Source organism: Aotus nancymaae, unplaced genomic scaffold (genome assembly GCF_030222135.1).
Source record: "Aotus nancymaae isolate 86718 unplaced genomic scaffold, 86718_ANA_hifiasm-v0.15.2.pri h1tg000092l, whole genome shotgun sequence".
In the NCBI taxonomy this organism is placed as follows: domain Eukaryota; kingdom Metazoa; phylum Chordata; class Mammalia; order Primates; family Aotidae; genus Aotus; species Aotus nancymaae.
The window spans coordinates 9,129,601-9,143,481 of NW_026988507.1; the positions used below are offsets into that span (position 1 = coordinate 9,129,601).

Below are 13,881 nucleotides of genomic sequence, written 5' to 3' on the forward strand. Positions count from 1 at the left end.
CTAAAAACAATCCAGGAGAAGTAAAATTTACAATAGGTTTCCTGTAAAATACATAAGTCTATTTCTTCATCTCATTATTCTAAATTTAATCTTTGGAATACTGAAAGTTGATATCTTTGAAAAATATTTATTTAATATCTTAAATATTTACCTTCATAAAACTGAGTTTAATACTGTATCTTTGTTTCTTAGTGGTCACACCATAAATAAAAATCATATAATTTTTATTTCTGTATTCGTTGTAGAAAATATTTTTCACTTCCACTTAGTATGCAGTCACAAGAGGACTTCACTAGTACACTAACACAAAGAACACATAGATAACGTACAAAGCATCATCTTTCAAAGCCCATTAGAAAGCAGAGTTTGTGAAGACACAATGGACTAAAATTCATTATTGGTAGAACAGTGATGAAAGAAGGATGTAGTTATAGAGGTTAACAAGAAGAAAACAGGTTAACTTCTAACAGATATTTAAAAACAAAGTATAGGCTGATATGGCTGTTTAAAATCACTGGATGATCAGATCAAAGAACAAGGAGAATCTATAATAATTTGGCGATTCTTTCTTTTTCATAGGCCTTCATCATATATACTCAAGAAAGTTTGGGGACAGAACACAGTGTAAAGAAGAAAAAAGAGAACTTCTCTTTGGGGCACAGATACCACAGACATGAGATAAGGGCGGGAGTGCTGAGAGAGATCTGCTTCCTCTGTGAGGGACAGGTGCTTTGGATCTGTTGAAGCCCAAGCACTCTGGGCTTTAGACTGATTATCAGACAGCAGCTTTCTGGGCAGAAGCAGGGGAGCTGAAAGAACCCTTTGTGGGGTCCAAGGTAGGAGAGCCTGCTGAAAAGTCTGATAGCAGGACAAGAAAACCTCCAGATACTCAGATATGTAGGAAGTTCTGATCTTACACTTAAATCACTTGAAGGCTATATTAAACAAAATCTAACAACAATGCTCACATCATCTCAACTACAAATTTGATTGACTCAGTCCCTAAAATAATGACATGCACTTTCCCAGACATCAATTAATATTTACTTTAGTAATCACTGTTCTTCTATACACAATGTTTGGAATTGAGCAAAATGTTATCAGACACATGAATAAAAAAATGTGACCCATTGTCAATAAAAAAAAAAAAAGTTAACAGAGCTAGACTTAAGTATGGCCCAGATGTTTAAATCATCTGATGGGTTTTAGCATAACTATAAGTGAAAATGTCAAGTGAAAAATATGTACAACTTGTATAAACAAATATGAAATTCCCATGGAGTACTATGTGAACAATATTAAAAGCAGCCAAATGCTAGAAATAAAAATTCCTGTACACAATAAAGCAGAAGGTCAAAAGTATTTTAATGCAATTATTCACAGACTGAATCTAGCAGAATAAATTATAAAAGTGAGAGAGGTAATTAGCCATTATCTAAACAGAAACACACACACACACACACACACACACACACACACACACACACACACACACACACACACACACACAGAGTGTCCATTATCTGCAGAATACCGTCAAACAATCTAACATACATGTCAAGAGAGACCAAGGAGAGAGAGAGTAGAGCAGAGGAAATGTCTGAAGAGGTAATAAGTGGCTAAGAATTTTCCAGTTGAAGAAAATTCAACCCAAAGATACCAGAAGTCAAGCAAGTAAAGCTCCATTAGGATAAATGCATTTTATCAAGCTGAAAAGCAAATACAAAAGAAATCTTGAAGCAGTCGCAGAAAAGGGACATATCAAGTACAAGGAATTATGATTAAGGCAATTACTGACTTCTCATCAGAAACAATGAAGATAAAAGACCAAAGAACAATATTTTTAAAGTGTTCAATGTAAAATGAAAAGCAATTTGGAAATATCACATAAAGATGAAATTAAAGACATTTTCTCTTAGAAAAAATGTAAAGAACTTTGAGTCTAACAACCTGAACAATTAGAAATGCTATAAGTTTCTTCCTAGTGAAAATTATATCAGATAAAAAACAGTTTTACATAAAGGAATGAGGAACCCAGATATAATAAATATATTAGAAAAAAAAAGGAATTTTGAGCCACCTTTCAGCAAACAGAATAGAAAACAATTTTCTCAGCCTGAAAAAGGTATCTAAGATGGCATATTCAAAGCAGTGAAAATAAACAAAAACAAAAATTGTCAACCAAGAATATCATATCCAAGAAAATATATGTTAAAACCAAAGGCAAAATGAACTCCCAGATAAACACTGAGAGATACTGTTACTAATAGACTTATCTTACAAAAATTATTAAAGGAACTTCTTCAGGTCGAAAGTAGTTGATCCCAAACAGTAATTTGATTAAACTCCCCAAAAATAATGAGTGTTGGTAAAGGTAATTTTCTAATTATAAAAGATAGTATAAATACTTATTTTTTCTTCTATCTTCTCTTATTTAAAAGTAATTGTAGAAAACGATATATACATGTATATATGTTCACACATACTTTGCGCATTTATATGTGTGTATGTATGTAATTGTGCTATTGGATCTATAATTATATGTAATGTATTTGATACTAGCTGCACAAGGGGACAAGTAGAAGCAAAGCTGTAAAAAAATGATATCAGATGGTGACATATAGTTTCTATGTTTGTCTGCTCTAAATCTCATGTTGAGATTTCATCCCCAGTTTTGGAGGTGGGGCCTAATAGGAGGAGTTTGAGTCATGGGGGTAAATTCCCCATGAATGGCTTTGTGCCTTTCTTCCAGCAATGAATAACTTCTTGTTTTATTAATTAGTTCATGCAAGAACTCAAGAACTGATTGTTACAAAGAGCCTAACACCTTGCTCCTCCCTTTGTTGCTCCCTCTCTCACTATGTGACAAGCCACTTTGCTTTCACCATGAATGAAAGCTTTCTGAAGCCCTCACAAGAAGCAGATGCTGATGCTATGCTTCTTGTATAGCCTGCAGAACTGTGAGCCAAATAAATCTCTTTTCTTTGAAAATCACCCAGCCTCATATATTTCTTTATAGCAATGCAAAATAGACTAAGACAGATGATAAGTAAAATCAACATGAACAAATGAGGGGGACCAGAAATAGTAAGTATACAGGATAATATAACAAACAAATTAACAAAGGATAATATAAGCAAACATGTATTATTTTAATAGGCAAACAATTATAGAAAGTGATAATTTTAACATAAGATTATTGGGTTTGTGACATATATAGATGTAATACACACACACACACATACACACACATTTCACTGAATATGAAAGTGTTTCTCCTATATAGCTCTCTTTCATCTTCCTCTTTTGTGTTATAGTAATATATATATATATAACAATGTATCGCTATATATTAATAGCATATATATTATGGTAATATATACTACTATATTACTTTATATTATAGCATATGATAAAATATACTATAGCATATATAATAAAATATAGCATATATAATAAAAAATATATATAGCATATATAAAATATATATATAGCATATATATGCTATAAAGCACATATAAAAAAATTCTATATAATATATATAATAAAAAATAATGCATATATAATTAAAAATATATATATGCTATATAATAAATAGCATATATAATATATAATAAAAAATATAGCATATATAATATAGCATATATAATAAAATATATTAATATATGCTATAATTATATGCTATATTAAATTAATATATTATATTAATATAATTAATATATTAATTGCTATATTATATTAATATATTATATATTATTATATTATTAATAATAATATTATTAATATATAAATATATAATAATAATAATTATTATATTATATTATATATTAATATATTAATTGCTATATTATATTAATATATGCATAAAATATATGCTATATTAATATATAGTAATACAGTAATATATATTACTATAATAGCATATAACATATACTATTAATATATAGTGATATATATTACTATACTAGTGCAAAAGAGGAAGATGAAATAGAGCTATCTAGGAGAAATACTTTCATATTCACTGAAATTAAGCTAATAAAATATAAAACCTATTCTTATAAATTCAAATGTATCTGGTAAGCCCTAAAGTATTCATTAAGTATGTATGTGTGTGAATATACACATATATAGTGAATATGAACTTCCCCTCATTTTATGTTTAGAGAGCAGGATCATACACATAAACACACACACAGTGAATATCTGACTATAAACTGCCAACAGAAAACATACTTCAGATTAAAAGACTCAAATGCAATGAAAGTAAAAGAATTGGAAAAGCTATATAATGGAAACAGAAACTTTAGGAAAGCAGCAGTGGCCATGATTAATATCAGAAGTACCCACTCATTCCTCTTTTCTGTTGTTTCTCTCTAGCATTCATCACCGCATGACTTAACGACATATTTTAATTGTGTTTTGGCATCTCTCCTATGATATCAGCTCCTTGAAGGCAGGTTGTGTTGCTGTTATTGTTGTTGTGTCTATTTTGTTCACTGCTGCTCAGCTATACATACTGCATCAAGAACAGGTTCTGGCACACAGTGAGGACTCAATAAATACATGTTAAACGAATAAGCACTATGGGCCCTGATCTAGGTGCTAGAGATAGAACAGTGAATAAAACAGTTTTTACCTTCATGGAACTTACTTTCTAGTGGATATTTTAAAATGAGAAGCATATTTTAATTGAGCTACATAATAAGCATACATAAGTAATTAATGAAATGATTGCAATTAGTATTCCTTTTTCAGAGCCAAACCAAATTTAAGCCATTTGTTTATTTTAATGTGGCTAATTTCTAATAGTTTCATTATTATCATACTTTTACATTCTCTTCAGAAAAGTAGAAACTGCTCAAGCTGGCCGGGCGCGGTGGCTCACGCCTGTAATCTCAGCACTTAGGGAGGCCGAGGCGGGTGGATCACGAGGTCAAGAGATCGAGACCATCCTGGTCAACATGGTGAAACCCCGTCTCTACTAAAAATACAAAAAATTAGCTGGGCATGGTGGCGCGTGCCTGTAATCCCAGCTACTCAGGAGGCTGAGGCAGGAGAATTGCCTGAACCCAGGAGGTGGAGGTTGCGATGAGCCGAGATCGCGCCATTGCACTCCAGCCTGGGCAACAAGAGCGAAACTCCGTCTCAAAAAAAAAAAGAAAAAAAAAGAAACTGCTCAAGCTTTAGGTTTATAATTGTGGAAGACAGTGTGGCGATTTCTCAAGGATCTAGAAATAGAAATTCCATTTGACCCAGCAATCACATTACTGGGTATATACCAAAAGGACTATAAATCATTCTATTATAAAGACACATGCACATGTATGTTCATTGCAGCCCTGTGTACAATAGCAAAGACCTGTAACCAACCCAAATGCCCATCAGTGATAGACTGGACAAAGAAAATATGGCACATATAGACCATGGAATACTACACAGCCATAAAAAATGATGAGTTCGTGTCCTTTGTAGGGACTTGGATGAATCTGGAAACCATCATTCTCAGCAAACTGACACAAGAACAGAAAACCAAACACCACATGTTCTCACTCAGAGGTGGGTGCTGAACAATGAGAACATGTGGACTCAGGGAGAGGAGCATCACACTGAGGGTAGTGGGAGGGCTAGAGGAGGGGCAGCATGGTGGGAGGAGGGTAGAGAGGGATAACATGGCAGAAATGCCGAATATAGATGAAGAGGGAATAGAGGCAGCAAACCACCTGGTTATGTATGCACCTATGCAACAACCCTGCATGGCCTGCACATTTACCCCAGAACCTAAAGTAAAATTTAAAAAAAAAAAGATATCTAAGAGGTTTTAAAAATTATTTTTCAGATGGTCTGATTTTGTCAAGAATATTTATAGATAATTTTAAAAACCATAAGCATAATGTAATGGAACTATTTCACCTATTTCTAATTTATTGCAACTTTATACACTTAGGTGGGCAATCACCTGATATTAAAATAAATCCTAAAACCTTGCAACAGATTTCACATGTATATTTGATTTATTTCTCTGGAGGGGGAGAAATATCAAATGGAAGTAAGTTTAAATTAAAAAAGCTTAGTAAGCAATACAAATAAATCCCATTATGTTAAGATAAATCTAAAATGAGAGCAGATGTGGGACATCAGAGTAATTTTTTTTTTATTTTATAAAAAGGAACATTTTATTCACCACTCATGTCTCTTTACATCTCTTGTGACAACTGGGAAAATATTTCTATGTCTTCTTTTTCCCGTCATAAAGAATTCTAGCAATGACAAGTTTATTTAAATATATTGTCAAAAGTTACAAACATAAACAGGTTATTTTACCAAAAAGATCTTCAATCTTCTTCCATTTTACAGGAGAAAATGTATGTACTGATATGTGATATTGTAAGCTAGTCATGAGAAATGACAATGGGAATAGTTGTAGACAAAGCAAAGTTTTGGGGTACATGTGAAGAACAGGCAAGATTGTTGCATATGTGCACACATGGCAGTGTGATTTGCTGCCTTCCTCCCCATCATCTATATCTGGCATTTCTCCCCATGCTATCTCTCCCCAACTCCCCATCCCCCACTGTCCCTCCCCTGTTTCCCCTCGACAGACCCCAGTATGTGATGCTCCCCTCCCTGTGTCCATGTGTTCTCATTGTTCAACACCCACCTATGAGTGAGAACATGCGGTATTTAATTTTCTGTTCTTGTGTCAGTTTGCTGAGAATGATGGTTTCCAGGTTCATCCATGTCCCTACAAAGGACGCGAACTCATCATTTTTGATGGCTGCATAGTATTCCATGGTGTATATGTGCCACATTTTCCTTGTCCAGCCTATCATCGATGGGCATTTGGGTTGGTTCCAGGTCTTTGCTATTGTAAACAGTTCTGCAATGAACATTCGTGTGCATGTGTCCTTACAGTAGAACTATTTATAATCCTTCAGATGTGTAAATGATCTCACCTGGTTTGAATTTCCTCAAAACAGATTTTTAAAGATATTTTTGATCTTTCAAGCTTTTTCTTTTCTTATATTAAGATTTTCTAAAGTTGATCAGGAAAAATTAATTAAGTGGGTATATATACACTTACTCTTAATTTTTCTTGATCAACTTTAGAAAATCTTAATATAAGAAAAGAAAAAGGTTGAAAGATCAAAAATATCTTTAAAAATCTGTTTTGAGGAAATTCAAACCAGGTGAGATCATTCACATAAAGTAAAGGGTTCTAGTAGTAACATTTGGATGCTTAATTTAAGATTTATGATCAATGTGGCTTTTCAGAAATGCAAAACTATAGTACCTATATAATCGAATAAAATGGGTCATAAATAATATGCTATAAATGCTATTTACTCCAAAATAGACTTCTCAGTGATTTTGGGGCAGTAAATCTCACACAAAACTCAAATAAGAAACCCAGGAGGCCTCATTTTGCTTTCCATTCTAGATTGATTTAGAAATGATACTTCTTTTTCTATAGCCTTAACACATTTAAATATGTAAGTTCCATGGAATTTTCTCCACTACCAAAATATTAGAATTAAAAACAATTTTTAAGAAAGAAAGCCTTTCAAGGTAGATAATAACATTTTTAAAACTTCCAAATTTTTGTTTTTGAGAAAAGAATTCACTTCGAAAACATGCATAGATTAATCAGACAAATAAACTTACCTGTCTTTGCATCTTTCCAGTCATCTGAAAGAATAGTCTTGGTCTGAATAGTGTATTTAGAGATAGGACTATGATTGTCTGAACCCCGGCTCCAAGTCAGTGCCACAGAAGTGGCTCTAATGTCTTCTATTCTCAGACCACCTGGAGGGCCTGGAGGACCTGAAATGAAAATTTGGGTAATGAATCAGTGAATCCTAACTAATGAGTTAAAGAGAATACAAAAATGTCTTCTTACAATTAATCTAAAGAACATTTGTACAATATAATCAGTATAGCTGCATTTCTTTTAAATATAGATTATAAGAAGTGATATCATTTGTGGTTTTCACAGAATGATTTCATGTGTCTCTTTTTAAGGAAGGAGATAAATGCCATCATTTTAAAATGACATTGTTATGCAGGTATGATAATCTCTGACTCATTATATGCAATTGGCACCATGGGGACCAAATACAGATTGTTGCATAGTGTGATTTAATAAATTCTTGCTGAATGCATGAATCAGGGATGGCAAAATTCAGTTTAGATATGGGAAAAGTTGGTCTACTGTCATTCTGCCTGTCTTTTTTTTTGTTGTTGTTAGGGTCTCACTCCGTCCCCCAGGCTGGAGTGCAGTGGAGTGATCATAGCTCACTGCAGCTTCCACCTGCCTCCCTAGCTCAGGGTATCTTCCCAGCTCAGCTGCCCAAGTAGCTGGGACTACAAGCACTCCACAACACCCAGCTAATTTGTGTGTGTGTGTGTGTGTACTTTTTTGCAGAGACTGGGTTTCACCGTGTTGTCCAGACTGGTCTCCAAGTTCTGGGCTCAAATGATCTGCATGCCTAGGCCTCCCAAAATGTTGGGACTACAAGTATGAACCACCACACTGGCCCACATACTTTCTTATAACTCTTAATGTTTTAGGTAATTTATTTACTTGAAGTAGAAATTTCTGGGAATCATTTCATATATCATTTTGCATAATACATTTCATGTTAATTATAGTCATAAGAATATTAAAAAGTTTCTACTTATATAGAAAACAATTGTGAATTCAGAGATATACCAGGAATGCTCTTAAAAACCTCAAATTATATTGAAGAGTCAGAAGAATTGTTATTGCAGAACATAAAACAATGTTAAAAATAGGTTTTCATATTTGCTTCATAACTCAGTACTCATACTATTCCTTTATCCTCTCAACAGAGCACTGTGTTGGAGGATAGAGATTAAAAGATAAATGAGACACAACTTTTTGGGTTTTAAAGAGCTCTTTGTCTTCAAATAAGACAAATAAAAATAAGAAAAAAAATATCCTTTAGTGAAGTGGCATCTATCACTTAAAAAGCTAAGGAATAATAGATAATATTAGATAATAATAGATAAATTAATATATAGCTCTTAGTATAGACATTTCAAAATGTTTATCACTAAACATGCATATCACCTGTTTTATTTGCACCAGAAAGGAGTCTACCCCCAACTGATTTAGGCATACTGAATATAATAATTAATTAACAATTTGATTAAGTAGCATCATCATTTTTTATAATGAATGTAATACTAAAGAGGACATTTGTCTTTATCTTTTAGCTGAAATATGTACCTTTATATTTATATATCAGTTGAGTTACTTAGCTTAGATGGCCTTTTTCTTTATACGAACTTTGGTATTTGCAGAGGTATGGCCAACACTCCAAACCTTCACCTAGTTCCTTATAGTGGACCCAAGGAAGAAAATGTGTACGATCAACAAAAACACATCACCACTAATGTTAAAATAACACAAGACACACACCCTATCAATTACAGTAAATTTTATTATTTGGAAATATATCACATATAAGATAAGCAAATAAACTTTTATAAATTTATAATCTAAGTATATTTCTTAAATAATTGAAAATAGACACAGAACACATTTGATATTCAGAAAGATTACATTTTTCATGTGTACAAAAATACATTGAAAGACAGTGCACATTCTGGATCAGAACCAAGAAGTTCATTACTTCACATAATGCAGCATCCTAAGTCAATTACTGAGTAGAATATTTTAGAGTGTTAAATAAAAAGTTAGAGGTGAATAATCAAATAGTTTTTCAGAGGAAGACAAAGCCCTGTAATGCATGCATTCAGATGCTTTTTCTGAGCATAGGGGTATGGCATTCAGAAAACGTTACAGGGAATTTAAGACGAAATTACCATAGGTTAGTCATTAACCATTAAAGTATAAATCATTTCCCTGCTGTCCTTCTTTGATGTTCTTGAGGTGTCAAATGAATAATATTTCACAAAGGTCAGAATAAAGCTGAACATCATTAGTGTATTTGTTGAGACATTATGTGCATAATAGTTCAGACATCCATTCATTTAAGGGAAATATTGTTGAGCAAAACACTATAATTGTCCATTGTTTTATCAGAAATACATCTGGCCTATGGTAGGTTCTTTCTTAAATATTTGGTGAATATATAAATTTATTATAATTGATGTTCAGGCAGTTCTGTAAACATAATTGTCATCCATGATAGAGTCTTCATTTTTCCATTTGTCTTGAAATACTATATCATCATAAACAGGTAGAATTGAGAAGACAAATGTAAAGGGATGGGTTGTTATCTTCAAAACTTGGTGTGGGAATCTTCCTTGGTTAATGGTTCCACTGATATGAAATATATTTTTCCGTCTAGTACATCTAGTAAATCCCTACAAATATCTCCCAAAAAGTACCTGAGAAAAATAATACTATTAAAGTCATAATTGTATGAAAAAGCAGGGATTTTAGAATTAAGACTTAGCTTTAAATTATGTGCCCTGATTTATCTTGGGCAAGTTTCTTAAAATCATTAAGTTCCTGTTTTCTCATCTGTAAAATAAGAGTAATAAATATGTAAGAGTGTTTTCAGGCCAAGTGCAGTAACTCACACCTATAATCCCAGCACTGCAGAGGCCAAGGTGGATATGTTACCTGAAGTAAGCAGTTTGAGACCAGCCTGGCCAATATAGCGAAACCCTATCTCTACTAAAAATACAAAAATCAGCTAGGATGGCAGCATACACCTGCAATCCAAGCTACTCAGGAGGCTGAAGCAGGAGAATTGCTTGAACCTGGGAGGCAGAAGTTGCAGTGAGCCAAGATTGTGCCACTACCTTCCAGCCTGGGTGACAGAGCAAAACTCCACCTCAAAAAAAAAAAAAAAAAAAAAGCAAAGATTATTGTTAGGATTGAAATAAAGTCCTTCAAGAATGTAATTCTCAGCCTGGTCCATAGAAAGCCCTCAGGAAACCTTAGCTATTAACAATAGTATTATCATCATTTTTTTCAAAGACTTCTGGACATCTTAGCTACCTGGCAGCAGTTATTAATTAGCATTTTCTCAGTCATTGTCAGGGATCTGTTTATCAGAGTATTCATTTACTACTTATTACTTAAAAGAAAGCAGGGACAGTAAACCAAAAATAAAATTCTAAGCCCCCCAACCATCTGAAAGGAACCCTTCTCCTGGCAAGGGCATTCCAAAAGTAACCTGAAAACCTAGGTCAGGCAGTGATGGGAAGGGGTAGTCAGACATGCCTCATTATATCCTCCTCCTTTTTGGAATTACTGATAGAATAGACTATTTAAGTCTGATAAGAAGCATTTACAATCTGTTCTCTGAAGCTTGCCACCTGAAGTCTTCATCTGAATGATAAAACCTTGGTCCCCACCACCCCTTATGGAAATCCAGACATTCCTTTCTATTGATAACTCTTTCAATCAAATGCCAATCAGAAAAATCTTAAAATCTACCTATGATCTGCGAGCCCATCACTTTGAGTTGTCCCTCCTTTCCAGATGGAACCAATGTACATCTTACATGTGTTGATTGCTATCTCATATCTCCCTAAAATATACAAAACAAAGCTGTAGCCCAGCAACCTTGGGAACATGTCATCAGGATCTCCTGAGGCTGTGTCACCGGTGCACCATAGCTTGGCAAAATAAACTTTCTATATCAAGTGAGATTTGTCTCAGATACTCTTTGGTGTAAAGGACAACATAGAAAGGAAAGTGTTTTCCAGTAATTTTGATGTGGGTAAGGAAAAGTTGAGAATGTGAAGACACTCTGTGTGTATTAAGAAATCAGTTTGTGGCAAAAATAGAGCTTGGAGACAAATGTGGACAGTCTGACTTTAACCCAGGGCCAGCTTGCAGAGTCTCCCAGTAGGAAGGTTTTCAAGCAGTGTAGGCTGATGTTACTTGCTTATTTATTTATTTATTTTTGTTTAGAATGAACAGAAAAGTGTTGGGGTAGAAAATAAAATGACAAAGCTACTTGTTTCTCAGCAGAAAGGAAGGCATTTAGGAGCTGACCACCTTTCTGATTCTTTTGTCAATGAAAAAAACCGAATCATACATAATTCTAACCCTGAGTTTCTTTTTTGTTTTTTAAAGTTTCCATTGCCATGTACTCTCAATAAATTACTCAGAAAAGAATTGAAGCCAGTAAAAATGTAAGCAAATGACCTGATGTGTGCAGCTTATTTCACTATTACTTTACTGATATCTCTTTCTAGTTTCTTAGGCTGTTCTCAGCCAGATAGCTAACTATTCCTAAGAACTATTTACCCCAAAGTCATCATAAAAGAGAGAAATTGTTCAGCTGAAAAAAACCGTTGGAATCTGACCCGATTTTAAATGCCTAGATAATTAGATGACAAATTATTTTAGCCTTCTATTTTTTTTTCTTTCTTTGGCTGTAATAATTAAAGATCTGTGGTGGTAGGAAAAAGAACTGAAATGTGTTTCTGACTACACCTGACAAAGTCTTTTTATCAGTTTTTCTCATTAACAAATATTGCAGAGTTAGAGTTGAAAAGAGAAAAAGAACAAGCAATATGGAGGAGGGAATAAAAAGTGATTTAGAGCATGCTTTTTGTTGCATGCTTTTATGAATACAGTTTTATCTTCACCCTTGTCACCACCTCCCCCTGCCCCATGCTCTGGAGTTTCTGAAATACATTTTATTACGCTCATATATCATATCCCTACTATTTCTGCTCTGTTTCCTGATTCTTCCAAATGTTGACAGGCTGTCATCAAGAGTGGACACCCCTAATTGTGCTCAGCCTCTCCCACTGACTGAATTTCTCTTCCATTACAATTGGCAGGACAAACTTCAGTGCTGATTTTTTGCTTATTTTCCTATTCAAAATCGTAGTATTCTTTGGCCTACCTTTCTGAACTTCAGATGGGGTCTGCCACTATGGACTATTCTTCCTTTTCTATTTGCATGACACCCCCCCACCCCCCCGCACCGCCTTACTATTCTTGTTTTGCACCAATTATATTCTTTCACTCTCACTTTAAAAATCCCTCTTAGAGAATGCTGACTGAGACTCTTCCATAAAATTTCACCTGTGGGGCATACAGAAATAATGATCTATCAAAGTCTTTGTTAGTGTTATATTTCTTACCTTGTGGGTTCTTCAAAGTTTGGCTACAATCAAGTCTGCAACTACTGAGACTTGTTTCTGTCACTTTTTTCTTTTTCTTTTTTTTTTTTACCTACTAAAGGACTGGGGAAATGGCTTGAATGATCTTCTGTCATTCATGGTTCAATGCAGAGTCTCATTTGCCACATCCCTACTCTCTTTCTCTAAATTTCTTTATGTTTTCATCATTTTTACTATTAAATCATGGGCTACAGACAAATGATAGATAATTTCAGTATTTAACATAGATCACATACAGTTAAGAGTCCACTTAAGCCAATAAAGATATAAATAATCCATTTTACAAAAGGAAACCAAAGTCTAGAAGGGCTGTTCTCAGAATTGCATAGCTAATCAGTGGCAGAGTACAGAGATGGGATCAGAGACAGAGTTTTCTGGTATAACATGCTCGAAATGAGAAAACATCCATTTTCAAATTCAGATCATACAGCTTAAATGTGCCTGTCTGCAAAAGACTTCCTAGAAATTACCTGGACGAGAGCAAGTCTATCTGTTGTTCTCTTTGGAATTGAACTGGTAACAATATAAAATTTACATGATATAAAATTCTTAGTGATTCAGAAAGGGGAAATTTGTATATTTTAATAAAAATTATGCCTTTTTCTGAGTACTTATATCAAAGTCACTGCCAAATCTTTTACAATTCTTACCAGTAACCCTATGATGTAACTGCTATTATTTTTCATATTTTACAGCTGAGGAAACACAAACAGGAATAGATTAAATAAAAGGGCCATG

At 33.7% G+C, this 13,881-nt stretch overlaps 1 protein-coding gene across 3 annotated transcripts in view; it reads right to left on the reverse strand.

Moving 5' to 3' along the window:
• The window catches only part of CNTN1 (contactin 1), a 385,274-nt gene that overhangs the window by 82,704 nt on the left and 288,689 nt on the right, over window positions 1–13,881 (reverse strand). For all 3 annotated transcript variants that reach the window (XM_012465626.2, XM_064369834.1, XM_012465627.2), the window contains one exon: window positions 7,663–7,821. In XM_012465626.2, the coding sequence (XP_012321049.1) occupies window positions 7,663–7,821 (159 nt within the window). The remainder of the gene's footprint in view (window positions 1–7,662; window positions 7,822–13,881) is intronic.